At 43.2% G+C, this 27571-nt stretch overlaps 1 protein-coding gene across 1 annotated transcript in view; it reads right to left on the reverse strand.

Annotated features, from left to right (window-relative positions):
* The window catches only part of LOC109699387 (M-phase phosphoprotein 6-like), a 28591-nt gene extending 1352 nt beyond the window's left edge, over positions 1 to 27239 (reverse strand). The window contains exons 1-2 of the mRNA XM_074041130.1: positions 26887 to 27239; positions 18114 to 18177 (exon numbers count right to left, since the gene is read on the reverse strand). Coding sequence (XP_073897231.1) covers positions 18114 to 18177; positions 26887 to 27239 — 417 coding nt within the window. The remainder of the gene's footprint in view (positions 1 to 18113; positions 18178 to 26886) is intronic.
* Positions 27240 to 27571: the final 332 nt, after the last annotated feature.

Genomic DNA, 27571 nt, shown 5'->3' on the forward strand with positions numbered 1-27571 from the left:
TTTTCTCTAGTACCTGTTCCCCTTTTCCTATTGGCCTCAGTTGCTTTTAAGGTATCTGCTTTAGTTTCTCTGCGTTAAGGGCAAGAAATGCTAGCTAGTTTTTTAGGTGTCTTACCTATCCTCACCCCTCCCTGTGTGCTCTCGCTTTTATCATGTGCTCAAAGTCCAATCCCATTGTTGTGTTTGCCCTTGATCTAATGTCCACATATGAGGGAGAACATATGATTTTTGGTCTTTTGGGCCAGGCTAACCTCACTCAGAATGATGTTCTCCAATTCCATCCATTTACCAGCGAATGATAACATTTCGTTCTTCTTCATGGCTGCATAAAATTCCATTGTGTATAGATACCACATTTTCTTAATCCATTCGTCAGTGCTGGGGCATCTTGGCTGTTTCCATAACTTGGCTATTGTGAATAGTGCCGCAATAAACATGGATGTGCAGGTGCCTCTGGAGTAACAGTCTTTTCGGTATATCCCCAAGAGTGGTATTGCTGGATCAAATGGTAGATCGATGTCTAGCTTTTTATTACTTCTACCACTTAATAAGTGCCGTGGAGGACATTGTTATTTAAATTTCTCCCAGTCTTCATCAATTACCTCGTCTGAAAATGGTGGCAATAATAGTTACTACCTACAGGGTTATCGGGAGGGCTCAATGAAATAATGAAGGTAAAGAACACAAAGTCTGGCATAGTGGTACACACCACCATAAACCCAGCACTTGGGAGGCAGGAGGATAGCAAAGTTGAGGCCATCCTGGACTACATAAGTACATGCTGTCGCCAAAAAAAAAAAAAAAAATTAATGGAAAAAGTTATCTAGGTCATCATTATCCATTATCAGTAGCCTAATTGGTTAGTTTTCTTATGTTTATTCTGTTTGATGTTAGCTTTATGGTAAATTCAAGGTTTTTATTACTTTGAGGAAGTAGGGTTTCTAGAAGACTAAGGAAAGGGATCATGTCCATCTTGCTTCCAGTACTCTGCCTAGCACATATTCATTCAACAAATATCCATCTGCTGTGCATCATTCAGGACACTGGAGATCCAATGGAGAATACAATAGACTTGGTCCTTGTCATTTTGGTACTTAGTTTCTGGCATTTATTGCATGAATAAGAAAGAAATCACCTGTTTCCAGAAATTCAGAAGGTGATTAGAAGAAATCACCTTCCACAGACTCACAAATTAAAGTTTGCTCCATATAGTAATTCGGACTCCATTTTTGGCAACAGACAAATAGCATTCTTCTTTACTTATTTTTAAAATTATAATAGTTACTTAGAGAATCTCCTCTCCCTCTCTTTCTCTCTCTCTCTCCTCCCCACTTTCCTCCCTCCCTCCTCAGAGGTAATCTGTTACATATAGTAATCAAATGTTATTTAAGAATGAGATGATGTTTCAGGTGTTTTTCTAGCCCTCTAAAGGTACAACGGCCATTTTGGCTCCAAAAAAGATTACTCGAACATAGTTGGTCCTCCATGTTGACGGATCCTCCACTTTGAATCAAAAATACTCAGGAAAAAAATTATACCCATACCGAACACGTACAGACTTTTTTCTTTATTATTCTCCAAATGGCACAACAGCACGCCTGTTTCCGTAGTATCTACATTGTATTATTCACTTTAAGTAATCTAGAGATGATTTAAAGTCTGCAGAAGGATACACGTGGGTTATATGCAAATGCTACACCAGATTGTTTAAGGAACTTGAGCCTCCTTGGATTTTGGTATCCTGCGGAAGGGAGGTTCAGGAACCAACCCTCCGTGTAACCGAGGTTTCCAAACACTATTGCTTCATCTTTCTCAGCTAAAGACTAATTACTACCTCTGAGCACTTGACTACATACTCAGCAATACTTAACTTAGTTTGTGGTATTTTCCAGAAAAATAACATTTGAACAATGAAGACAACAGAACTTTCATTTGAGAAATTAGAAAACAGTCCTGGATGATGCCTGGACAAGGTGTTGCACATTGCTCCTGCAGGACTACATTGAACCCAGATGACTGCACCCTTAGAAGGTTCTCACAGAAGCTCTGCAGATAAATTCACAGTGGACGTGAGCTCACCAGCAAAAAAAAAAAAGCAAGAGGGTGGGGGCAGAGGGAGGGGGTGGGGAGCAGGGGGGAGAAATGACCCAAACAATGTATGCACATGTGAATATATGAATAAAGAAAAAAAAGGAAAAAAAATCTATAAAGAATCAAGATGTAATGACCAAGAGAGAGCAGAAACAAAAACCAGACCTACAGAGACTTTATATATTGGTATGTATGGATAGCAGAATATGAATAAATACAGTTAGTTATATACAAAATGTATGTTTACGTTGTGTATATATTATATCTAATAATATATGTGTTTAGAAATTATAAATATGGGCCAAGTACATTGAAAAAAAATAAAATATATAATCATTGCAATTATGAACTAATTAAATAATAGACTAGACACTGCTCAAAAGGGACCAAAGATAGCTCTGAAAAAATGCCAGCACAGAGAGGCAAAGAAATGGAAAATACAGGACTGAGGGATGTTGCTCAGTGGGAGAGCACTTCTCTGACATGTGTGAGGCCCTGGGTTTGCCAGTGCCACCAAGAAAAGAAGGAAGGAAGGAAGGAAAGAAAAAGGAAGAAAAATAAATGGAGAACATGGAAATCTAATCAGACTTGCATTAGAAAATGATAGAAATGGGAGAGAGGCAATATTAAAAAATAGAGAGGCCAGGCATCAGTGACTCACGCCTGTAATCCTAGCTACTCAGGAGGCAGAGATCAGGAGGACGGTGGTGCAAAGCCAGCCCAGGCAAACAGCTCACGAGACACTATCTCAAAAACACCTAACACACACACACACACACACACACACACAAACACACACACACACACACACAAAATAGGCTTAAAGTTTTTCCAGACTCAATGCACAAAAATAAAAAAAGAACAAGAAAGTTTGAAAAATCAATGACCTAAGAATCCAACTAAAAAATTGATTAAAAAATGTCTAATAACCCTCCCCCAAAAAATCCAAACAAGGATTTTTTAATGTTAAGCAAAACTAGCTAGATTTCAAGAGAATATTCTTTTTATTTACATGAAGTTTCATGCAGGCACAATTAATTTGTAGCAGTAGATGTCAGAGTTGTGTTTACTTGGAGCCAGCAAGAAGATGTTAGGAAGATGGACAGATTCTATATCTTGATCTGGGTACTGGATATGTGGTAGTGCATATGTGAAAATTCAGTGAGCTGCACGCTTCCAGTTTGTGCATTTTATTGGGTAAGTTATACAGTAATAGAAAAGCTCATATATATATATAATATATAAATATATTATTTATATTTTTATATTTATTATAAAAATATTTATTATATTTATTTATATTTTTATATTTTTATAAAATATATAAAAGCTCATATATATATATATATATATATATATATATATATATATATATATATCAATACACCCAAAGAGAAGGATATACCCCAAACTTGAGAGTGAATCACTAGGAAAACAACAGAGGAATGGAAGCAGAGAACAGGAACAAATGAATAGAAAAAGGAATGCAGAAGAGAGGGACTTGCACACCCAATTGTCGGTATGGTACCATGAATTAGAGAATAAGATTAACCATGGCTCTATAACTGAAGTTGGAAAAAAATAGTTGCCAGAAAAAATAGTAGGGGGCCAACGGGTGGCAGTGATGGCTGCATAAAAACATGAATGTACGTGATGCTATTAACTGTTAACATGGTTAAGGCATCCAGGCACTGGGGACTCACGCCTATAACCTTAGCTACTCAGGAGGCAGAAATCAGGAGGATCAAGGTTCGAAGCCAGCCTGGGCAAATAGTGCCACATGACCCTATCTCGAAAAACCCCTTCACAAAATAGGGCTGGTGAAGTGGCTCAAGGTGAAGACCCTGAGTTCAAACCCCAGTTCTGCAAAAACAAAAAGGTTAAGAAGGCTTTATAGCCTTGTACATGTGAGGCAAGAACACTGAGCTGTACTTCTAGCACCCGTTACATGTATTTATGAGAAAAATGTTGGAAATAAAGTTTTTTACACCTCACATCTTTGTACCTCCTGGACTTACTAGGACCTGGGCCTACACAAATTCAATAGATTCATCTTACTTTCCCCTTTAAGCGCTCCTTTCTGGACCCATGGTTGCTTTTACCTACCTCATTCTTGGTGACCCCTGGGCTGAGCTAGGAACCCTGCCTATTGCCTGTGGCTGTGCTGAGGATAAAGGCAGGCTGAGGAGGCGAGTTCCCCAGGGCCCTGGCAGGACCCTCTGAAACACAAGATTTGAGACTTAGTTCTTGTCTCACAAAGCTACAGAATGAATTTAACAGATAATGAGAAAAGCGTAAAGCCAAAGAGCTTATCGAAAAGTATAAAGCGAGAGAGTAGAGTCCCCAAAGTTGGGGGCGGGTGCATCTTAAGAGAGGGGGGTCTGAGAATTGATGTCATCTGAGGTTTTCATCCATTTTCTCCAGGGGTTGCTCAGTCTTTATGCTTATTAGTTGTGCAGAAAGCAGCATTTTGGTTGGCTGTGCCTGCAACGTTCTGATTGGTTGGTCCGATCAGATTCTGAAGAGAATACAGCAAGACAGAAAGCCAGAAAGTGATTCAGGGGTCAGGTTGCTCTTTTATAATAACACTCTAAAGACAGCTAATCAGCGTACGGAGAGAACTGTATCAATTCTTCCCAGGGCGGGGCCCTCAGTGATCTGATGACTTCCCACTGGGCCCCACCTTTTAAAAGTCCCACTGTCTCTCAGCATGTCCACACTGAAGACCAAGCTTCTAGAGCTCTTGGCAAACACACTTGCACCATAACCAAATCATAGCAGATTGGTATTCAAAGCCTCCCAAACCTGGCTGCTTATCTATCTTTATTCCCTACTCATTCTCCTCTTTAATTACATTGTTCTACTTTCTGTTCTTCCCTTCTGTATGTTATCTTTGTTAATTTTGTGCATGTTGTTTAAAAATCCTTTACTAGTGGGTCTTTATAAATATCTTTCATGTTCCAACCCTAATCCCACTGTCATGGTTTGACTATCACAAGTCCTGCATAGGCTCATGTGGTGAGATGCTAGCATTATTTTCTGGAAATTTAAAGGGGTGGGGCAGAGTTGGAGGTAGTAGGTCACTGGGGGGGAATGTGACTTTGAAGGTTATATCTGGTCCCCAGTCCTTCCTTCACTCTGCTTTCTGTCCTCCATGAGGTTCCACTGCTGTAATGGTCCTCTTAGCTGTGCTCAGAATCAATAGAGCCAAGGACTATGGACTGAAATCTCCAAAACCATGAACCAAAAGAAAACCTTTCCCCCTTTAAGTTGTTCTCTCGGGTGTTTTGGTCACAGCCGCACAAAATAACTAATATAGAAAATTGGTTTCAGGACTAAACGTGACAATGTGGTTCTTAAGCCTCTGGAACTGGTTGCGGGGGAATTTGGAAGAGTCTGGAGAAGTGGGTTAAAGAAGTTCTAGGGTAAGGGGACAAATGCGAAGGGAAATAAAATGGCAGAAATGTCTCTGGCAATAAGTGACCCTGGGGATGTGAAGGAAAGGATGGCAGAAGTAACTTTGTTTTAGATAAAGGAGACAGGAAGGCATCCTTAAAAGCAAAACAAGGAGACACTTGAGAAGCCGCCTCCTCACGCAGGTGGTAAAGTGCAGCACTCTTTTTGTCCCCAGATAAGGGAAACGAAAAAGCATTCCTAGAGGCAGACACCTAAGGAGATGAACTATTGACCCCCTAAAGGAAAGTAACACAGCAAACTAACCCAAGCTAAACGCAAAGGGAGTCTCAACAGAATAACAAAATGCAGATGACAAGACTCAAGGACAGGATGGACTAACGAGACCCTCTTGGAATGACCATTCTGAGAAAGGTAAGAAGTTAATCAGACAGCCAATTATAGCGACAGCTTCAAATAGAGTGTGGCAGGAGTGTCTAAGTCAGACCCTTTATAAACTCATGAATTTTTGCCATTCTTTGGCTTAGCTCTTACACTGAGTCCCACCCATTAGGGTGCTTTGCTATCCTTTTAATAAACTTTGTGCTTGCTTTGCTCTTAACTCCTGGTCTGGCAAGAACTTACTTTAACTCTCAACTCCTTATCCGGTGCCTTCAATCATTGCCTATACCAGGACCCGAACCCGGGGAACAACAATCCAGTCTGGTATCACTAGAATGCTATAAGCAGAGCTTAATGGGGGATGCTGATGGGAGCTCAGAAGACCAGAATGCTGATGAAAATTTAGACAGTAAAGATTGCACTTCTGTGAATTCAGATGAGAATGAAGATTCTATTAGAAATTGAACTATGGGCTATTCATGTTGCATTCTGGCAAAGAATTCATCTGTTTTTCCATGTCGTAAGACTTTGAATGAGGCTAATTAGTTCGGCAGAAGATATTTCAAGGCAACATAGCATTCAGGCTATGACATGGATATTTCTGACTTCTTTTAGCCACTTTAAATGAGAAATGGAAGAAAAATGTAGAGCAAACAGATTAGAAAAATGTGCAGTTTAGTCAGGAAAGGAGCTGTTTAATGTTGGAGACAAAGATAGTGTGGTTAGAGATTATCACCATTAGAAAGAAAGCAAGTACTTTGTACCAGGATGTTAGGAAAAATGCCTTGAGGACATCTCAGGAATTTACTAGATTCCAACTATCCTAGGATCAAGGGTGTCAAGATTTTAACTTATTTGAAAGACTTTGCTTTGAGAAGAGAGCTCCAGGGTGCCCTTTAAGCATGGGGCTACTTAGGAAATGTTTTCCCAGGTTCAGCTACCAAGGTGCTCAGAATTTGCTGCAGCTGTGGTCCAAGACAGCCTGGCTACTACACCCATGGACAGCAGGCCTTGGCATTTTCCATGTGGTGCTGGTTTTGCAGGTATGTAGAAGGTAAGACTTACAGAGTCATGGAGGCTTCCACTCAGATCTCAAAGGAAGACCTGGGAAGTCAGGCAATGTGTGGTAGGGTCAGAATTCCTGCAGGAAACCCCTGAAAGAATGATGCATGATGCCTTGAGAGTGAAACCTAAACTTCGATGAAGACCCCAGGAAGTTGGAGATGTCAAGAAACATGGAGCATCTGTTGAAAAAGCTGTAGGCAACTAGCAGAGCCAGCCCAAGACAAAGACCATATGGGCTACAAACAACAAGGCTACAGGGATGGGATTTCTAAGCTCTTGGAAGCGTATATCCTACCACTACATGCCACAGATGCTGCTGGATATTGAGTTACAGGGTTTAATGTTTGCTCTGCTGAGTTTTGCTCTGCTTTAGTCCCTTTCCTGTTTTCCATGCCCCAATTTCTCCCTTTTGGAATGGGAATGTTTACTCTGTGCCATTGTATCTAGGAAGCATGTAGCTTTCTATTTTAATTTACAGAGGCTCATAGTCAAGAGATTTCCTTGAGTTTAAGACTCTGGATTTAGTCTTCTGAACAATGTTGGAACTGTTAAAACTTTGGGGACTCTTGGAGATGGACTGAATTCATTTTGCTTTATGAGATGGCTGTTAGCCTTTGAAGACCAGAAGTGGAATGTTATGGTTTAAATTTGAAATGTCCTCCATGGTCTCATGTGTTGAATTCTTGGTCCCCAGCTAGTGGTGCTATTTTGTGAGGTTCTGGAAGCTTTAAGCTATGGGTCCTTGTTGGAGGAAGCAGGTCACTGGGGCATGACTTTGAATGCTATACCAGTTTCCCAAGTCTTTCTCTCTGTGTCATGAGGCAAGGGAACTCCTCCTCCACATATTACATGACCATGATGAACCAAGCAATCATGATCTGAACCCTCTGAAACCATGGGCCAAAAATAAATCTTTCCCCCTTTAAGTTGTTCTCTCAGGTATTTGTTTGCAGCAATGAAAACTCTTAACATATTTTCCTAGAGGTGTTCCTAGATACTCCTTGCTAGAAGGAATCTTTCCTTCCCCCTTTTACATCCAATACAGCTCTTTCATAGACTGCCTTCTACTAAGTGTCAAGCATTCAGAATTTTTAATGAACATAATAGATGTTTCTATGGTAATTATCCTATCCTCCCCCCATTGCATAGCTGACACTTATTTTGGGGGAATGGTTACACTCAGTCTTAATGATTGGTTCATATTAGTAAAAACCAACCACTATAGTTACATTCTACCAGGGACTGGTTCATATGTGGACAACCCAACCCAAGTCAATCAGTGCACAGCATTCCTGAGATAGCTAGTTCAAACTGGTTTAGTGTTCAATGCAAGTTCAACGTGTGAGAAATATGTTGGCTGGTCCAAACTGAAAGAATGGACTCAAAAACATGTGGAAGACAGAAGAAGTGAGGCTTTAATGGCAACCTTACAAGTTGGGTGCCTGATGAGAAGAGACACTGCTCTGGCATTATATTACAATAACCATTATATTGCCTATTGTGCAAGTCCCTCCCCTGGTTCCTCATTGGCTGAGTACTATGGGGTGTACTTTTCATATACGTCACTTAATTCCTTTTAGGTTATTTAAAATATACCTCTTGGGATTGGTCAAGTTTTAGAGACAGGATTTAGGTGATTATCTGCCTCTGTGGCAGGAAGATCTCCATGTGATATGTGCTTTCTAGCATGTAACACATTCCCTTACTTTATCGTGATTTACCCCATCCAGTTTAAGTTTCTGAATCAGCTGTCTCTCCTCCAACATTCCCAAGCTGATAAAATGCCTCGAAAATGGACCACCATTCTTACAAGTGCCTTAAAGTACACATACAATGATTTGGGGAAGAGAAGATCTTTTTTATGTGGTTAATGGTATTTATCATTACAACTTATAATTGGTCTTTTTTCACCTAAAATATTTGAGGTGATTGACTCTACCATTGAATTTGAATCTTTGGATGGTAAGAAATTACCACTATTCTTAGCACCTACCATGGTGTCTTAGTCTGTTTGAGAGATCAAACAAGATATTATAAACTGGATTTTTTTTTTTTGGTGGTACTGGGGTGTTTGAACTCAGGGCTGCTGGCTTGCTAGGCAAGCGCTCTACCACTTGAGCCACTCTGTCAGCCCAAACTGGATAGTTTTTAAGCAATAGAAATTTCTCGCTGTACTGGAGGCTGAACAGTACAAGATCAAGGTAGATTTGGTGTCTGGAGAAGGCCTGTTTTTCTGACTCATAAAAAGGTGCCTCCTTTCTATGTTCTTACATGGCAGCAAAGTTGATAGGTGTCTGTCTCTTAGGTCTCTTTTATAAGGATGTTAATAGCATTCATGAGGACTGATATGGTTTGAGTGTGTCCACCAAAATTTCATTTGTTAGAACCCTACTTCCTTGATGTAGCAGTGTTAAGAGGTGGGATCTACTGAGGTTATTTGAGTCATGGGGGCAGAGCCCTTGAGAATGGATTAATATCTTTCTCAAAGGACTGGATCAGCTATCTTGGGAGTATGGACCCCTTCTCTCTCTCTCTCTCTCTCTCTCTCTCTCTCTCTCTCTCTCTCTCTCTCTCTCTCCCTCCCCTTTGAAACAGGGTCTTTCTTTGTTGCCCAGGCTGGTCTTGAACTTGTGATTCTCCTGCTTCATCCTCTGGATGCTGGCATTACAGCCTGCACCACCACACCTGGCTTGCTTTTCTCTCTTTCCCAAGTCCCCACTTTTCCTTCTGTTTTCCCACCATGAATTGAAGTAACATGTGGCCCTCATAAGACACAGCCACTTGCTTCTGGACTTCCCAAAAACCTCCAGAACCAAAATAAACCTCTGTTCTTTATAACTCACCTCATCCTAGTATTCGGTTACAACAGAAATAGACTAATAACCTCGTCATCTCCCAGTTGATGCTGAAGTAAATAATTTAACGTATAGGTATTTTCATTATTTTCCTTTAAAATCCTGTGATGTTGGGCATGGTGGTACATGCCTGTAATCCCAGCACTCTGGGGGCGGAGGCAGGAAGATCACAAGTTTGAAGGCAGCTGAGCTAAAAAAAGCCCTGTCACACAAAAAAGAAAAACCCAAAATAAAAATGAATAAATAATTTCTTGTGACAATTACAAAGTGACTTAAATTTGAATAGCCAGCTTGACAAGTTTCTGTTGGTTTAAAACAACTAATTAAAATATTTTTAAATCTCTCCAAACTACTTCAGATACATACTTACTTATTCCACTTTTCTTGCATGTCAGAGCTTGCTTAGAGAATAATGGTAAAAGCATGAGCACTGGCACCAGATCACCTGTACCTGAATTCTGGCTCTGTGATTTACTGCCTGTATAACCTTGGGAAAGTTACCTAACTTCTCTGTACCTTAGTGTCCTTGTCTATAAAAATGAGGTACTCATCAGATTTTATGAGGACTAGATTGGTTATCACATGGAAAGTGCTGGGAACAGTGCCTAACATGCACTTAAGCTCACAGGAACTATTCAGACTGTAATCTAGAGAATTTCTAAGATGAGGACTCTAGAGATCTTAAATAAATTGCAGTGTTGTGTGGCTCTGGGCATTCCCAGACCAGCTTGGTAAAGAGTGGAGGACGGAAATGTTAAAATGAAAACTACCTTCTTTTCCCTTAATGTGTTGATCTCTCATGGGCTTCTGAAGATCTGATAATTTTATTCTATGAAATCTATAGACAGATTACAGGAAAAAGAACATACAAAATCGATTGTATGCTGTATTGGTCAGCTTTCCATCTCCATAACAAAATACCTGATATGAACTAACTTAAAGGAGGAAAGGTTTGTTTTGGTTCATGGTCTCAGAGGTTTCAGTCCACGTTTAGTTGGATCCATTGCTTTTTGGCCTCTGGTGAGACAACATCCCGGTGGGGACCATATGGTGGGGTTACAGCTGCTCACCTCATGGTGCCCAGGAAGCAAAGAGAAAGGGGAAGCAAACAGAGAGAGGAGCATGGGTGTATTAGATTCTAGTAGACCCATACACAGAGGTTTAAGGACAGCTTTCCAAAACCCTTCCTGTATCTATAGAAGTCAGCAGTTTTTCTGAATAACCAGTTCAAAATGTGCCAAAGAAATATATTTGAGGTGAGGTAGTTTACACTTCCACAAGACCTTCACTAGGAATCTGATTGTGAAAGTTGTCAAAATCAAAATGGCAATCCCTAACAAAAAACAAAGTAATACTGGGAGGCTGTGCAGGAGGGGATCTTACGCTTTTCCCAGATAACAATAACCATCAGAAAAGACTCGGCCAGAACCACAACCTTGCAAAAGATTACAGGAATATCCATAAAAAATACTTCTCCAAAGGACATAGGCCCAACAGCTGTCTGTTTAATCTGGGACTGACACCACTCTTGCAACTGATCCTTATAATCAAGGATTGTTGTTTCAGAATGATTTATGTGATTCTCACTTTGCCTTCAAAAACTTTCCCTTGCATCCACCTTCTTGAATACGCACACAGCTTACTATGGCAAACTATTCCATTGTAATGTTACTTCTGAATGAATTTATTAAGATCTGGAGAGCTTCTCTACATTTACTTTATGTTGACATGCTCTTAGGCAAGTTACTTAGTCTCTTTGAGATCTTCTCATTGTTTTCAAGAATAAAATGGGTGCTGGGTATGGTGGCTTAAGCCTGTAATCCTGGCTACTTAAAAGGTAAAAATGGTTCAAGGCCAGTCCAGGGAAGTACATGAGACCCCATCTCAACCAAAGGCTGGGCATGGCTGCTTGCACTTATTCATTCCAGCTATGTGGTGTTAGAAATATTAGGGTGCTGCCACAATCACAAATCAGACACTTGCTCAGAAGTTGACGGGCAAGACTAAATTTACTTCTGTAAAAGGGTGTGCCTCCAACCAGAGTCAGGCAAGCCAGCACACTGGGCACAGAGAGCCTCAGTTTTTATCCCTAATGCAGGACTGCCCCTTTCTCTAAGGAAGGATGCTCAGGTTCACAGTCTTTGCAACTCACTCAGGTGAGGTTTAGGGGAAGACATAGTGCAAGAGCAGACATGATTGGAGAGCATGAACACAAAACTTAATTTGGTTGGTATACATGAAGACAAAAGGGTGACCCATGAAGTACAGAATTCTAGGATTCTGGGGAAACTGAGGCCCGAAATGACTGTTGACCTGAAATGGCAGTGCCAAGTATATTATTAACCCGTGGGTCAAGGAGACCTTGGAGCAGAGATTCCTTTGGACAATGACTATCTTAAAACTAGCAGTTTGAGTTTAGGACATCTGAGGACAAACAATTCTCTGCTAAAGGCAGAAACTTTACATAGCACATTAGGCAACTGGGGAAATTAGCAAATATCCACACAATGACAGACATACTACACAGTGTGATTCAGGCCAGTGGAGGAGGGAGGGGGGCAAGGGGCTTGAACACGCAACCCTGAGATTAAGAGTCTTATGTTCTATCTTTTGACAGAAAAGACCCAATTTAGTCAACTTTCACAGTGGGGAAACATAAATAGGAGGATCACAACCCAGGCTGGCCTGGGCATGAAGTGAGATTCTATCTCAAAAATAACCAATGCAGAAAGAGCTGACAGAGTGGCTCAAGTGGTAGAGCACCTGCCTACCAAGCACCAGGTCCTGAGTTCAAACCCAGTACCACACACACACACACAAAAGAGTAAAATGGGGATAATAATCCCTACCTTCCTGGGTTACTGAGGTCAAGTCAGGATTATTGAGCTCAAGTTTGGTAGTGTTTTACCTACCACTTTGTATATAGGATTGCTTATTGACACGTGCAGACGTGGACAGTCATATGGTGAGTATTCTAGAGCAGTTCTAGAGCAGCGACTAACAAACACCAAGAACAGGGATAGAAGACACTGACAAAAAAGTATTAAGTAGATCAAAAACTCCTAAATTCCTCCCTCCTTAGTCTTTGATAAGCTTTCATATTCAACTTGCAGCAAGTATTAAATGCCTATTATGTTCCAGGATCTCCTTCCAAACACTGAAGAAACAACCTCATGTTTGAACCTTTCTGAGCCTTTCTTTCCCACTTTTTACTAGGTCAGGAGTAACACGCCTGTCACACAGTTAGAAGGTCCATTTCATCTTCAGCACATCCTTCACTTTCAATGGTAAGTTTTCTAAAGTACATGCTCTCTATTTGTATTTACCTTTTCAGTTAACATCCTTTTGCCTTTCTGGCCTTTGTTTCTTGGTTAGCTCTGCCCTGCCCCTGCAGGGTATCACCAGGCTGGATTTTCTGTGCCAGCACTCTCCCTACCCAGGCTAATTTGCAGATAGAGTCTCCTGTTTTTGCCTGGGGCAGGCCTGGGACCAGCAATCCTTCTAACTACAGCCTCCCATGTAGTTGGGAATCAAAGGGATAGACCACCATACCCAGCTTATTTGTTGAGATAGGATCTCTCTAACTTTTGGCCTGGGCTGGCCTTGAACCCCAGTTCTGATCTGTACCTCCTGAGTAGCTGAGATTACAGGCTTAAGCCACCACACTCAGCCTGTTCCTCCTTTATTACAAAAATGACAACTCATTTCAAGTCGCACATCATTTCCTAGCTTGGGTTTTTACCTTGCTCAGCACTTTTACAGCCAGGCTGTCAGCATGGACAAATAGGTTGGTGTGTGCAGGAATGGGGAAATGCCCTGGGCTACAAGATTCCATTCCCTAAAACCCCAGGCTCACCCACACCCTGGACCAAAGATTGAGATCATGGTCTTATATCCTATGGAGCCCATTCCCCATATAAAGGTCATGCATCCATCTTCAGGGCATAATGACCACTGTGACCTACCACAGGCAGTGCTACACTGGGAGCAGCAGAGAGGATCAAGTGTGCAGTCACCTGCCCTTCCCTTCTCTAAAGGGCAGGCATAGGACTCATACCCACCTAGAGGAAGCATGTAGGGTCATGGTAGCCAGGGTAGCAGCAGCTTCCAAGTGCAGAGAAAAATGTAAAAAGCCAGAGAAACCAATATTAGCAGGAGACCCTACTAATTAGTAGCACACCCCCGCCCCCGTGTGCTACTTTACCCACCTTTGCCACCACCGTCCACTTCTTCACCCCCAGAAGGGGAAGCAGCATCTGACGGGGAAGCCCCAGCAGCAAATATGCCTACAAGGCTGAGCCCAGGAGTCCTTGAGACTGCAACAACCCCACCCTCCTCAGGCCCCATGAACCTCATGCTCACTCTGAGCCCACCAGTCCTCACTCCACAGCTCCCTGTGAGACTGGCCCCTAGGTTTAACCAGGAATACTTGAACAGTCCCACTACAGGCCTAGCCTCTCCCCTGTAACCCACCACCCTGCAGATGCCCCTAAGAGAGGTCCAGGCCAAATATATTATGACCATCATGGCCAGATACAAGGAAGAAGGTGAACATTTGTCTACCAGCCCTTCACCACCACAGATCTCCTTAATTGGAAGCTCCATACCCCATCCTTCACAGAAAAGCTTCAGGCCCTGATTGATCTGCATTCCATCATTCAAACTCATAAGCCCACCTGGACAGACAGCCAACAGCTTCTTCTGACTCTATTTAGTACTGAGGAGCAATGCCATCTAACCTTGGTGGCTCTAAAGGTGGTGGGAAGACCATGCCCTGTGGACACTCTAAATGCCCAAGCCTACGCTCAGGGCTAACTCCCCAGCGAGGACCCCCACTGAGACCTAATGATGACCGAGATTACCAGCAGCTTGAGCAGTATCAGGAGGCATTATTAGGAGGCATGAAGGAAGGAAGGAAAAAAGCATGAACATAATTAAGACAACAGAAGTCCACCAAGGGCCAGATGAGAGCCTGGGTCAGTTTTCCAAGCGTCTATGTGATGCCTCCCACCTGTACACCCCTTTTGACTCAGAGGTGGGCGAAAACCAAGGGATGATTAATGCAGCCTTTGTCAGCCAGGCCCAAGGGGACATAAGGCAAAAGTTGCAAAAGCTTGAGGGGTTTGCTGGGATGAATGCCAGGCAGCTTTGGAGGTGGCCACAAAAGTCTCTGTCAGTCGAGGTCAGGAAGCCAAATGGGAGGCCAACAGAAAGATGAAAAAGAAGGTAGACCTCCTTGCCATGGCTCTGGCCAGACAGTCAGGCAGGCCCCAGTGTGCACGCCATGGCAGAGGAAGAGGTAATAATCGTGGATGGCAGTCAGTGCCTTGGAATGGCCTCACCCTAGAGAGGAACTAAGGCAGGACCAGTGTACTTACTATTGTCAAGAAGGATACTGGAAAAATGAATGTCCCCAATGGCCCAGGGACCCCCAGAAGCTCCCTTCCCCCCTCCCCCCAACCAGAAGCAGAGGGAGAAGCGGCTTCTGGGAGGAAGACATTGTCAGACTTGCCATTTTTGAGGATTGTAAGGAGAACTAGGACAGACTGGGCTCCATTCTACTGGGCCCCCAGGAGCCTATGCTCTAAATAGGGCTGTCCCATTGACCTAATGGTGGACACTGGTGTGACCCATTCAGTTGTAACCCAAACCGTGGGCCCTGTCTCACCAAGACATGCAACCATTGTTGGGCCCATGGGAGAGCAGACTTGCTGCCCCTTCTTCATATCCAGAAAATGCAAACTAGGAAAGCATGAAGTGAGACATGAGTTCCTTTACCTTCCTGATTGCCCTGTGCCTTGATGGGCAGAGATTTGTGTGCAAGCTAAGGGCACAGAACCTTTGACTCTGATGGCATGGCAGCTTTAAAGCTGAGAGGACCTGAAGCCAAGATTCTGACCCTCACAGTTACACAGGAGGAGGAATTATGACTCTATGCCTAAAAAAGAAATTCCTGAGATGCCTGAACTTCCCCCCTTTAAGATTCCAGGAGTTTGGGCTGGGGACAATCCCCCTGGACTGCCTCAGTAGAATTAAAGCCAGGAGCCAAGACAATACTACATTCCTCAAAAGGCCCAGATTAGGATCCAAAAGTATCTTGACAGACTCTTGAAGTATGGGATGCTTTGGCCTTGTCAGTCTCCCTGGAACACCCGCTTACTGCCTGTCCAAAACCAGGGACTGAAGACTTTAGGCCAGTTCAGGACCTCTGTGCAGTCAACTCAGCAACTGTTACCTTACACCCTGTAGTCCCAAATGCTTTTGGGCATCATCCAAGCTGAGGCAAAATTCTTTACCTGCCTGAATCTTAAGGATGCATTTGTCTGCATCCTCCTGGACCCACAAAGCCAACCCATCTTTGCCTTCTAATGGAAAAAATCTAGTACTGCAGAAAAGGGACAATTGACTTGGACTTAGTTGTCACAAGGCTTCAAAAACTCTCCCACTATCTTTGAGACTGCCCTGGCATCTGACCTAAAGGCTTTCTTGGCTGACCAGCATGGCTGCACACTCCTCCAGCACATAGATGACCTTCTGTTGGCTGGAGCAACTCAGGAGGATTGTGTGAAAGGAATTTGCCTTCTCTCCTTTTTGTAGAAACAAGGATATAAGGTTTTCTGAAAGAAGATTCACATTTGCCAGGGTACTGTCAAATACCTTGGGTTTCACCTAGCACAAGGACAATGTAGATTGGGTTCTGAGAGGAAACAGGCCTTCTGCTCCATTCTGACCCCCAAGACCTGTCAACAGATTAGAGAATTTCTAAGAGCAGCAAGTTTCTGCCGGATCTGGATCCCCAAGTACTCTCTCTTGGCAAAAACCCTTTATGAAGCCTCAACCAGGGTGGGGGTAGAGGGAAGAATGGGCACCCATGACATGGGGAGAAGAGCAAGAAAAGGCCTTTAAAGAAATTAAGAGGACACTCACAAATGCCCCTTCTCTGAGCTTGCCAGATGTGATGAAGCCCTTCTTCCTATATGTACATGAGAGACTGGGGACAGCTGTAGGAGTCTTGACCCAGCTGCTAGGTTCCTGGCACTGCCCAGTGGCCTAATTATCAAAGCAACTTGATGCAGTTTCCTGAGGCTGGCTGCCCTGCCTGTGCATCCTAGCAGCCACTGCCTTCTTGGTGGCTGAAGCAGACAAGCTTACTTTGGAACAAGAACTCAGTCTGAGTTCCCCCACTCTGTTTTGACTCTCATGGAATATAAAGGGAACTATTGGTTAACAAAGTCCCAAATGGTCAAATATCAAATTATGTTTTGTGAAAACCCATGTATCTGGCTAGAGGTTAAGACTGTAAACCCAGCCACCCTATTATCGGCTGATTCAGCTCCCCTGGAGCATGATTGTTTAGTGGTTATGGATGAGGTGTTCTCCAGCCAGCCAGACTTGACTGACCAGCCAATTAGTCATCTGGATGTTGAGTATTTCATAGATGGCAGCAGCTTTGTCCGGGATGGGACATGTTTTTGCCAGATACACAGCAGTGACTCTAGACAATGTCACTGAAACACGACCACTGCCAGTTGGGACCTCTGCACAAAAGGCTGAGCTTATTGCTCTCATGCAGGCACTCCAGCTTGCTGCAGGAGTGCGAGGAAATGTCTATATGGACTCTAAATATGCCTTCACTACCATTCATGTCCATGGAGCCTGATATAAAGAAAGGGGACTCATCAACTCAGGAAGAAAAAGTGTTAAGTATGGGCAAGAAATTCTGGAATTACTAGAAGGCATATGGGCCCCTAAGCGAGTAGCTACAATGCACTCCTGAGGGCACCAGAAGGGGTAGACACCTGTTCGGGGGAAACTGAAAGGCTGATAGGCAAGCCAAGTGAGAAGTACTTGCAGGAGGACAAACCTCAGCCTCACTGGCAGCTGCCTTGTTCCTGTGCCCCTTATCTGAGTGGGACCCATGGTATACTTCACAAGAACAAGCTTGGTTTGAGACTGAAGGAGGAACTTTTCTACTGGATAGATGGTGGAAGTTTACTGATGGTTGCTTCAGTGACCTGAGTCACTGGCTCCCACATTTGTCAAGCAGTTCCATGAAGTAACTCATTCAGGGCAGACAGCTCTCAAAACCACCTTGGCCCAGCATTTTTATGTCCCCAAGCTCTCCAGCATAAGTAAGACAGTATGTGAGAGGTGCAGTTTGTGTGCCAGAAACAATCCCCAACAAGGGCCAAGAGCACCACCCCAGGTGCAAAGTGTTGGAGGAACTCCTTTTGAAAACCCAATTATGGATTTTACTGGGATGCCACGGGGCAGAGGATGTAAATATTTGCTGGTGTTTGTCTGTACCTTCTCAGGATAGGTGGAAGCCTTCTCCACTGTGACTGAGAAAGCCTGAGAAGTGGCCAGGTGCCTGTTAAAAGAAATCATCCCTCGATTCAGAATACCTGTGTCTATTGGGTCAGACAATGGGCTGGCCTTTCTGGCTGAAGTGGTACAGTTGATGGCTAAGGGATTAGGATTAACTTGAAAGCTACACATGGCCTACTGCCCCCAGAGTTCAGGGAAAATAAAATGTATGAACAGAACTCTAAAACTGCAATTGAGAAAACCATGCCAGGAGACGCACCTACAGTGGGATCAGTTACTGCCCACAGCCTTGGTCAGGATGAGGTCAAGCCCACCAAATGGACGGGTCTCTCCCCTTTTGAAATGCTTTTTGGGCGTCCACCCCTTTAGTCATGTCCTGCAAGGGGACCTTAAGAAAGTAGGTGACCTCACCCTGAGACAGCAGATGCAGGGCCTTTAGTTGACTCTCAAAAATCAATGACTGGGTAAGAGAGAGACTCCCTGTTAGCTTGACAACTCCCATGCACCCTTATCAACCAGGGGATGCTGTTTGGGTAAAGGAATGAAATGTTCAACTGCTGAAGCCCCACTGGAGGGGCACTTTTGTTGTTGTTTTGTTCACCCCCACCACAGTTAAAGTAACAGATCTTTCCCTGGATCCACCACAGCCAAGTGCAGCCAGCTTCCCTCACATTGGAGTGCATCTCTGACCCAGCCTCACCATGCAGGATCACCCTTTGGGATGCCTGCACCCTTCCCTGATAGGACCCTGTTTCCCAGGAGATTACAATGAGGAGATGTCAGCCCTGCTCTAGTCACTCCGGAAGCTACTAGTCTATGCACACAGAAGCTTGAGGAGTCATCCATCTCACCTTTGAGGACGAGTCTGTTCTGTGTATTCTTCTTGCTAATCTTGGTCAGCTCTCTACCTGGGACCCCCCAGGCTTTGTACTGTAACTCATGTATGCACACTAACTGAGCAGGAAGTGCTGTTACTAAAACCCTGGCTTTCCATACTTATTAATCCTGTGCAGACACCATTGTGGGGTCATGCACCCACAACCATACCACCTACTCAGTGTGCTTTCATCATGGTCAGTATATCTGTTTTAATCCCCTCTATCGCCCTCAGGAGCAATTGCTAGAGGTTTGAAGCTTCACCAGCACTGGGAAGCTTGTTAACTGCACCTGGGTTAATGACCACAACAAATCTGTGTCATATACTTTGATGTGTGTGCCACAATAGCTGAAAACACCAGGCCTTGGGGCAACTGTGGGGAGCTAGCCTGGGAAAGGACCTATAGGTTAAATGACAAGTATCTATGCCCAGAAGATGACAGTGGGACTTCCGGTTGTGCATACTGTGAACAACTCTATTACTCTTATTGTGGTTGTGAAAGGTGGGCAACTTGGTTAAAAGGGGAGGTCCATACCTCACAGGGAACTGCCGATCTTTTACAAAAAATGGAAGACCCCTCCCCCCGACTGCACTCTTGGTACCTGTAATCCTGCATTTTCAACCTCAGGGAAACAGGCTGGGAAGTTGGGAAAAAGTTTGGCATTTTAATCTATGGAAAGGAACAGACCCCAGTATTTTGCTGCATTTTTAACTCATCACGAATACTTATGAGAGCTCCTCATACCAGATCTTTCAGTCCTTTGATGAGATATAAAGTGAGTTTCCCATCTCAGTTACAACCAAAAACCTGTTCCTCTCACTAGCTGAGTCCATAACACAAACTCTGAATGCAACTTCGTTTTATGTTTGTGGGGGAATGAATATGAGAGACCATTAGCCATGGGAGACAAAAGAGCTAAACCCACACGAACGCTTTAATAAAACCATTCTCCCTAGCCTCGGGGAGAGGATTTGGCTCCTAAAAACCTCTATTATTGGGAATTACTGTATCTCCCATCCAAAAGGCCAATTCTCCACCCCGGCAGGGACTTGATCTGCTTGGGACAAAAATTTTACAATGATACTGCTCAGGAGACTCAGTGGTGGGGGGTCCCAATCCCACAGAGTCCCAACCCCGCCCGCTGGCTAACTTCCCTAAGCTTGCAATAGCCTGGAATAACCTAACCATGGCCATAGAGTGGCAGGCGCCTAAGGGGCTATATTGGATTGAGGGGAACAAGTTTATACAATCTTTCCAACAACTCATTCAGATCCTCTGTGCTGGGCACCCACTCAGCCTTCTTTCTTCTTGATCCCCCTCAGACAAGGCAAAAAATTGGGAGTCTCCATATGTGAGGAAAGGAGAAACAGGAAAAAGTGAGATGCCCTACAAATAGGGAACTGGAAGGATGATGGATGCCCTTGGAGTGGGTCATTCAATATTGTAGTCCTACTACATGGGCAGAAGATGGCTCCTGGGGCTATCACCCCCCAATCTATATGCTCAACTGCATCATTCAGCTTCAGGCAGTGGTTGAAATTATACCTAATGAAACACCAAAAGCCCTCAACATATTAGCCAAACAACAACCAAAATACGCAATGCCATCTACCAAAACCATTTGGCTTTGGACCGTTTGCTAGCCTTGGAGGGTGGAGTGTGTGGAAAGTGCAGTCTAAGTAACTGCTGTTTACAGGTTGATGATGAGGGGAAGGTAACTGAAGAGATTACCAACAAGATGAAAAAGCTTGCCCATGTCCCTGTGTACTCCTGGAAGTGATGGAGTCCCAGTGACCTGTTCGGGGCCTGGTTCTCAGCCCTAGGGGGAGGAATTCAAGACCTTAATAGGGACAACGCTCCTTGTCTTAGGAGCCTGCCTGATACTACCCTGCCCAAGTCCCCGGATACCACGGTCTTGTAGGACCTTATGGAAGCCACTATAGAAAGAAAAACAGCTGGCCATGTAATGGTGCTATGAAAACATAAACCCCCACATCAAGGTGATGCTCTTTGACCAAAAAGTGGGTCTGAGCATCAAAGGGAGGAATGTGGCAGGAAGGCAGGGAGGGGAAGGGAGGTGAGTGCTACAGTGAAACAAAGAAAAACTGGAGTTGGGGAATGTTACCTGGGGCAAGACCAGAGAAGGGTCACCTCACCCTTTGGCGAAAGCTTTGGTGCCCTGTCTCTCTGTCTGAACACTCCTGCCATACTTTATGGACAGAGTCATAGGTCGTTGTTTAAATGAAGTTGGGTTCAGTTGATCCACACCAAGGCCCGAGATTCCCTAGTTCTTACAAGCTCCCAGGTGATTCTGATACTCAATGTGTCTTGGGAACACATTTTGAATAGCAAAGGATTAGAAGAGAGTGGTGGACATGCCAGGGAGGAAAGCAAAGCAGGAGACAGGCCACACCAGAAATGGGAGGAGCCAGCTGGAAGCCAGGGGAGAAAGCCACATATCCTCAGGGTAATCAGAAGTCACTGCCTAAACCGGGCCTGGTGGCTCTTTCCTGTAATCCTAGCTATTCAGGAGGCAGAGATGAGGAGGATTGTGGTTTGGAGCCAGCCTCAGGGAACTAGTTCATAAGATCCTATCCTGAAAAAAAAAAAAAAAAGCATCACAGAAAAAGGGCTAGTGAATGACTCAAGGTATAGGCACTGAGTTCAAACCTCAGTAAGTACCTCAAAAAAAAAAAAAGAAAAGAAAGACATCCCTGTCTTGTCCTTTGACTGAAGCCACTGGGAATATTCCCTGCTCAGAGCCTGGACAGATAACAGTACTTCTGGATTACACAGGGTACTGCTATCTTCTAATAGTCCCCAGCCTTGTTTTCACTAATTCTCCTCGAAGTTTGCCTTCTGGCTAAGTAGGGCCAGATAAAGCTCAGACTACTGGGCCATTCCCATAGGGTACAAATTGCCCAAAACTCATTAGAAATGCACTAAGAAGGAGGTATTTTTTTCCACCAAAACTTTTTTCAGACCAAGCACTGTGTATGTTTGGAGAACACATTTGTGAGTCACATGCAGGTTGGGGATGACGCCCCCAAACATCAAGCTGGGGTTATAATGTAGTGCCTCCAGAAAGGTAGTTTTCATTAACAACTGTAGGACTTCTTTAACTAGATGGCAGCACAGATAAGGTCCCAGAGCTAGACTGGAGAATAGGCTGACTTTGCCACCTGCCGTCAGCCACCAGTCCCCTACAAAGCCTTGCCTTTGTTGTTGAACAAAGCTATGGATTTGAAGGGTTGCCCATGTGGCTTTGAAGGATGTACAGTTTTTATTAGTCTGATATATCTGCTTGTCTAGGTCTAATCCTGCCAGAAAGTTCTTATACCTAGATGGTCCATTTCCATGCATTGGCCCTCACCTGGACCCCTTCCCACCTGCCTTTCTTCTGAATTTCAATTTACAATTCTTGCCTAGGCTAGGGGGTGTAGCTCAAGTTACCACTTGACCTGCCTAGCAAACACCAGGCTTTGAGTTCAAACCCCAGTACTGTCAAAAGCAAATAAAGAAACATAACCTCTTTCCTGAAGAAGACCTCTGAGGCTTACTCGTCCTCTGTGGAAATCCCCACGGACAGATGGGTTTTCTTCCCCCACCTTGAACTTTGAAGCATTATTAATATAGTCACGTGCTACATAATACGTTTAGTCATCAACAGACCACAAATATGACAGTCCCATGAGGACTGTATGCCTAGTGATGTCATACTGGTCTTGTGTAAGTAAACTCTGTGATGTTCACACACTGATGATATTGCCTAAGGATGAATTTCTCAGGATGTATTCCCATCATTAGGTGACATGTGACTGAATATATAAAGTCCTTGACACAGAGCCTGACATATCATAAATAAGATTTAACTTTTTTTTTTTGGCAGCGATATGGTTTGAACTCAGAGCCTTGCACTTGCTAAGCAGGTGTTCTACCACTAAGCCATGCCCCCAACCCTTTTTACTAGGTAGAGTCTGGTGTTTTTTGCTTGGGGCTGACCTTGGACCTTGATCCTCCTACTTCCACCTCCCAAGTAGCTGCAATTACAGATGTGAGTCACTACTCCCAGCCTTAAGATTTAACTTTTGATAAGAGAAGAAATAGAGATTTTGAGAGGGTTTCAATAGTAATAAGAAAACACTGGGTTTATACTGTCAACCCGAAAGAATTTCAAGGACCCAAAGCCTCCTCTAATGATGACAAGGAACAGAGCTAGGGACAGAGCTAAGGAGGCAGAAGAAAGAAAAAGTGAGGAGAAAGTAGGAGAGTCGATGTCCGGATATCCATAAGAGAGACATTGCTTCGAAGGTTTGGAGGCTGAATTTATCTGTCTATTTATTTTGGCAGTACTGGGGTTTGAACTCATGCCTTGCACTTGCTAGGCAGGTGCTCTACCACTTGATCCACACCTCCAGCCCTTGTATATTGAATTTAGAAAATAATATTTTTGCAACAGCTAATATTGAAAGCAAGTGCTTGCTTTGCTCCTGCAAAGCATTTACTAAAAAGGACCTAAAATTGTAAGTATTTGTCTCCTATAACTCAGAAGCATCTCTCAAGGAACTCACAGTCATTTCCCACAATGTAACCACCAAAAGAATGAGACCTGCATGTCCAAGACAACAGGGGACAATGATCCTAACCTTGATCAATGCCAGTTAACCAGAGCATAGTTATCTTCATCTCATTTTCACTAACCAGCCCTTTGTACTGTTTTCTTCTGACTCTACTAACTGCCCCCAACTCACCTCCCCTAAACCACCCAAATCAGAATAGAATTAATATCTTTTCCCCCTACTATTAGGCATTAAAAAAAATAATACAATCCTTATTTCTAACTTCTGGTTAAGATGTTTTACAGAACATGAGGTCATATGAAAGTCTGAACTAAGGATGATCCAGAGTGAACAGAACTAAAAGTCTGATACCAACAGAGCCTTAGATTCAGAACCAGTGGCTGTGAGGACTACAACCAAGAAGGGCACTAACCATGAAACTACAACATTGGACTAAAGTAGTAAAAATCTTGAAAGATATAACTGTGTCCAATCAAAACCAAGACATTATCAGACCATTAACTCCCAAAAGCCCTTAAAAACTGTCTTTACTGGCCAGTCAGGGAGGCAGATTTGAGCAAGCCTCTGGTCTCCTGTCAGTTAGCCTTCAACAAAGCTCTTTCTTTTTGCAAAAACTTGTACATAGTACTGGTTTCTATGCATGGTAGGCAGTGAGCCCTTACTCAGTATGAATATTAAGATTTTATTTTAAATAAAGGCTTAGGCCTGCTTGATCTCCCCAGCATTATATCTGGATGGCACTCTCATTCTTAAATGTGCAGTTATTTTTGTTGTTATTTTATACAGCGATAGTAGCTTATCCTGTATATCCCAAGGGTAGTCACCTACTCTTATGGTATTTGGGATGAATTCTATAACCTCATGTGGCATACATTAAGGAATCAGCTTTATTGGGTAACAGAAAACTCCCAAGGCCAGGTTCAGTGAGGCAGTGGTCCCCGAATCCCACCATCACGGGCAAGTCTGTGGGACAGAGTGTGGATTCTATTCTGGAGGAGACAGACCACTGATCCCTTCCCTGCCACAATGGGTCTTCCTTCCTGTAGAGCAAGTGTGAGAAGTGGCTCGTTCATAAGGGAACATGCAGATCACACGTCAGGTAGTGTGGATTTAGGGAGGTAACTTTTTACAAGAGTTGATTAGAAATGCCAGAGGTCCTACAGTTGGGGACCTTGGGGCTGTGCGTTGTCCAGCACTGCCCTGCAATGGGAAGATAGAGAGGAAGCCACAAGTCCCTCGGGAAAGTGGGTGTGGGTACTTGTCTCTACTGAGAAAATGAGGGATGCACTGAGGTCCCAGCTGACGCCAGGTGTACCCACTGAGTCATGCTTGAACAATAGCCTGTTGTATAACATAAAATGATAAAATGCACCTATCCCTTTTTTCTCCCTGGAGAAAATCCTCACAATCACCTTATTTTTTTTTTAATTTATTTTGTGGCACTGGGGATTGAACACAGAGTCTCAAGCTTGGTAGGCAAGTGCTCTACCACTTGATCTGTGCCCCCAGACTTACAATTGCTGAATCCTTGAGTATCATATTCTAACAGGGACCATCTCTCAAATGAGAAATGGAATTTGAGAAAGGAAAAAAAAATCCTCAGGAGTATTCAACTATACAGCTCCTCCTCGTATTCTCCCATCTTTTAATATTCTCCTGTGACTTGTACTTTTATTGACTTTACATTCATATAACACAAAATTTAACATTTTAAAGCACACACTTCAGTAGCATTTGTATACTCACACTGTTGTACAACCACCCTTACACCATGATGCTCTGCCTCACCATGGCCCAGAAACAATGGATCCAGCCAACCACAGACTGCAAACATGAGCCAAAATAAATCTTTCCTCCTTTAAGTTCTTTTCTGGGGTATTCGTCACAGCAACATTAAACTGAGCAACACAAATATCCTAACCCCCCAACTTGCCTATCTGCCCATCCCCCACCACACCCCATCACTGACCAAATACTTCCTCCCCACTACTTGGAGCTGACAAAGGCTTGCTTTGACCAGTTTGATACCTAACTATTCTCCGTCTCTCCTCATAGAGAGATCCTGAGAAAACAGGGCTTTCTTGTTTAAACAACTTCTACTGATGGAATGACTCATTGAGGAATAACTGTAAACTCTTGTGTTGTTTATTCTGCCCTGATTTCACAATGTGCAGGAAATCAGGGAGCCCTGCCATTTCATAAGGTCCTTGCTTTTGCCTCACTGAATTGAATAGCAATGTAAACACAGCCCTAAACCTCATTTGCTTCTGGAAAGTATCATCAAACCACTTCCAATGAGGACTGCTTTCATGTCAGAACATGGAAATTGTATTTTTAGTCACTCACCTGGCAACTCATTCCTGGCTCTCCGTTGTAGTCCAACCTCAAGTCTTGGCAGGCAGAAGTAGTCTCTCTCACACAACCAATCCTACCCCTCCCCCGCATGCATATATCACCGAGACTGTTCTTATGCCACAGCTTTTTTTTTTTAAATGTGAAAACAGATGCTTATTAAAGAACATTTAAAAAATTAAATGCTTTAAACAAAAACCATGCTACTATAAACTGAGAATGACCTGGTGGGACGTAAGCACTTCAGCCTAGAGAGGAATATTTGTTCTTGATGAATTTATATGCAATAAATTCTCATGACATTTGATTCCAAAATGAATGTATGAATTGGCTTGACATGACTAGTAATTTAAAGTAAAATACAAACATATGGGCAATTTAAACAATGGCATTATTTTATAGAAGTTAATTCAAGATCAATGACCAGAGAACTATTAGATAGACAGAAGATAAACAGATAGATAGATACATAGATCCATCCATCTGAGGTCATGGCTGGAGGTGTGACTCAAGCAGTAGAGCACCCAGCAGAAAATAAGGCCCTGAGTTCAAGCCCCAGTACCACCAAAAAAAAAAACCAAAAAACAACAACAAAAAAAACTGAGATCCAAAAGTCTTTAGAAAGAAACCTTGTGTCTACATACTTTTGAAGATCAGGGTTGAAATTCCACCATTGATGAATACCATTAGGAAAAAGATCTATAACATCTGTCATACATCTGTTTCAAAAACAGCATGTTTCCAAAATTACACATTTCTTTACAAATAAACATTGCAATATTACCAACTACAGAAACACTATCAGGTTGAGTTCTCACAGACACCTACATAAGATGGCCATTTTAATCATGGGGCTTTAAGTTTGCCTTCTTTGCTTTAGTTGGTTTGATGTTTCCATTTTCATTTTCTGCATGATTTGTATAGTCCTGATTCTTGGCAAACCTTTTTCTGATTGTTTCTATCAAGGTCTCATATCTTCTCGCCATTTCTTCATCTGACACACCAAGCTGTAGTGTTTCATCTTTGCCTTTTGCTTTGTTCTTAGCATCCGTGTGAAGTATTAGCTTCTCAACTTCAGGATTAAACCTCTGGATGACATCCTTCCATAGAGAAGAGCTTCTTGTAACACAAGCCATGCTCTTCCTTTGTGAAACTCTCTTTCTCTTACCCAAGCACCAGTACTCTGCACTAATGACCCTTTCTTCCTCTTCTAGATGTTTCTGGGTTTCTGAGTCCACTTCCCTTTCATGAACTTCATGCAACTTGGACAACTTGGCCTTGCTCTTGGCCACCATGCTGACTCTTGCTCCCTGCCACAGCTTTTTCAGCAATTTTCATTTCTTTTTTTTTGTTGCTGTCAATATGCATGAGGCCAGAAGTCCCAAGCAGCGGGTAAACCGTTAAGAGCTGGTTTAAGAGTCTAGCTGATTTGGGTGTCAGTAGTAGTGTTGCTTCTTACTGGCCGTGAGAAGTTGGACTATTTACTTAGTCAGCCTCTCTGCACCTGTTTCTGCATCCTGAAAACAGAGACAGGCATCTTACTTCATAGAGCAGTGTGAGAGTTAAGTGAATTAATGCAAATCCACCATCTAACACAAGGCACTGTGTACAGTGGCAGGTAATATTG

This window comes from Castor canadensis, chromosome 9 (genome assembly GCF_047511655.1).
Source record: "Castor canadensis chromosome 9, mCasCan1.hap1v2, whole genome shotgun sequence".
In the NCBI taxonomy this organism is placed as follows: domain Eukaryota; kingdom Metazoa; phylum Chordata; class Mammalia; order Rodentia; family Castoridae; genus Castor; species Castor canadensis.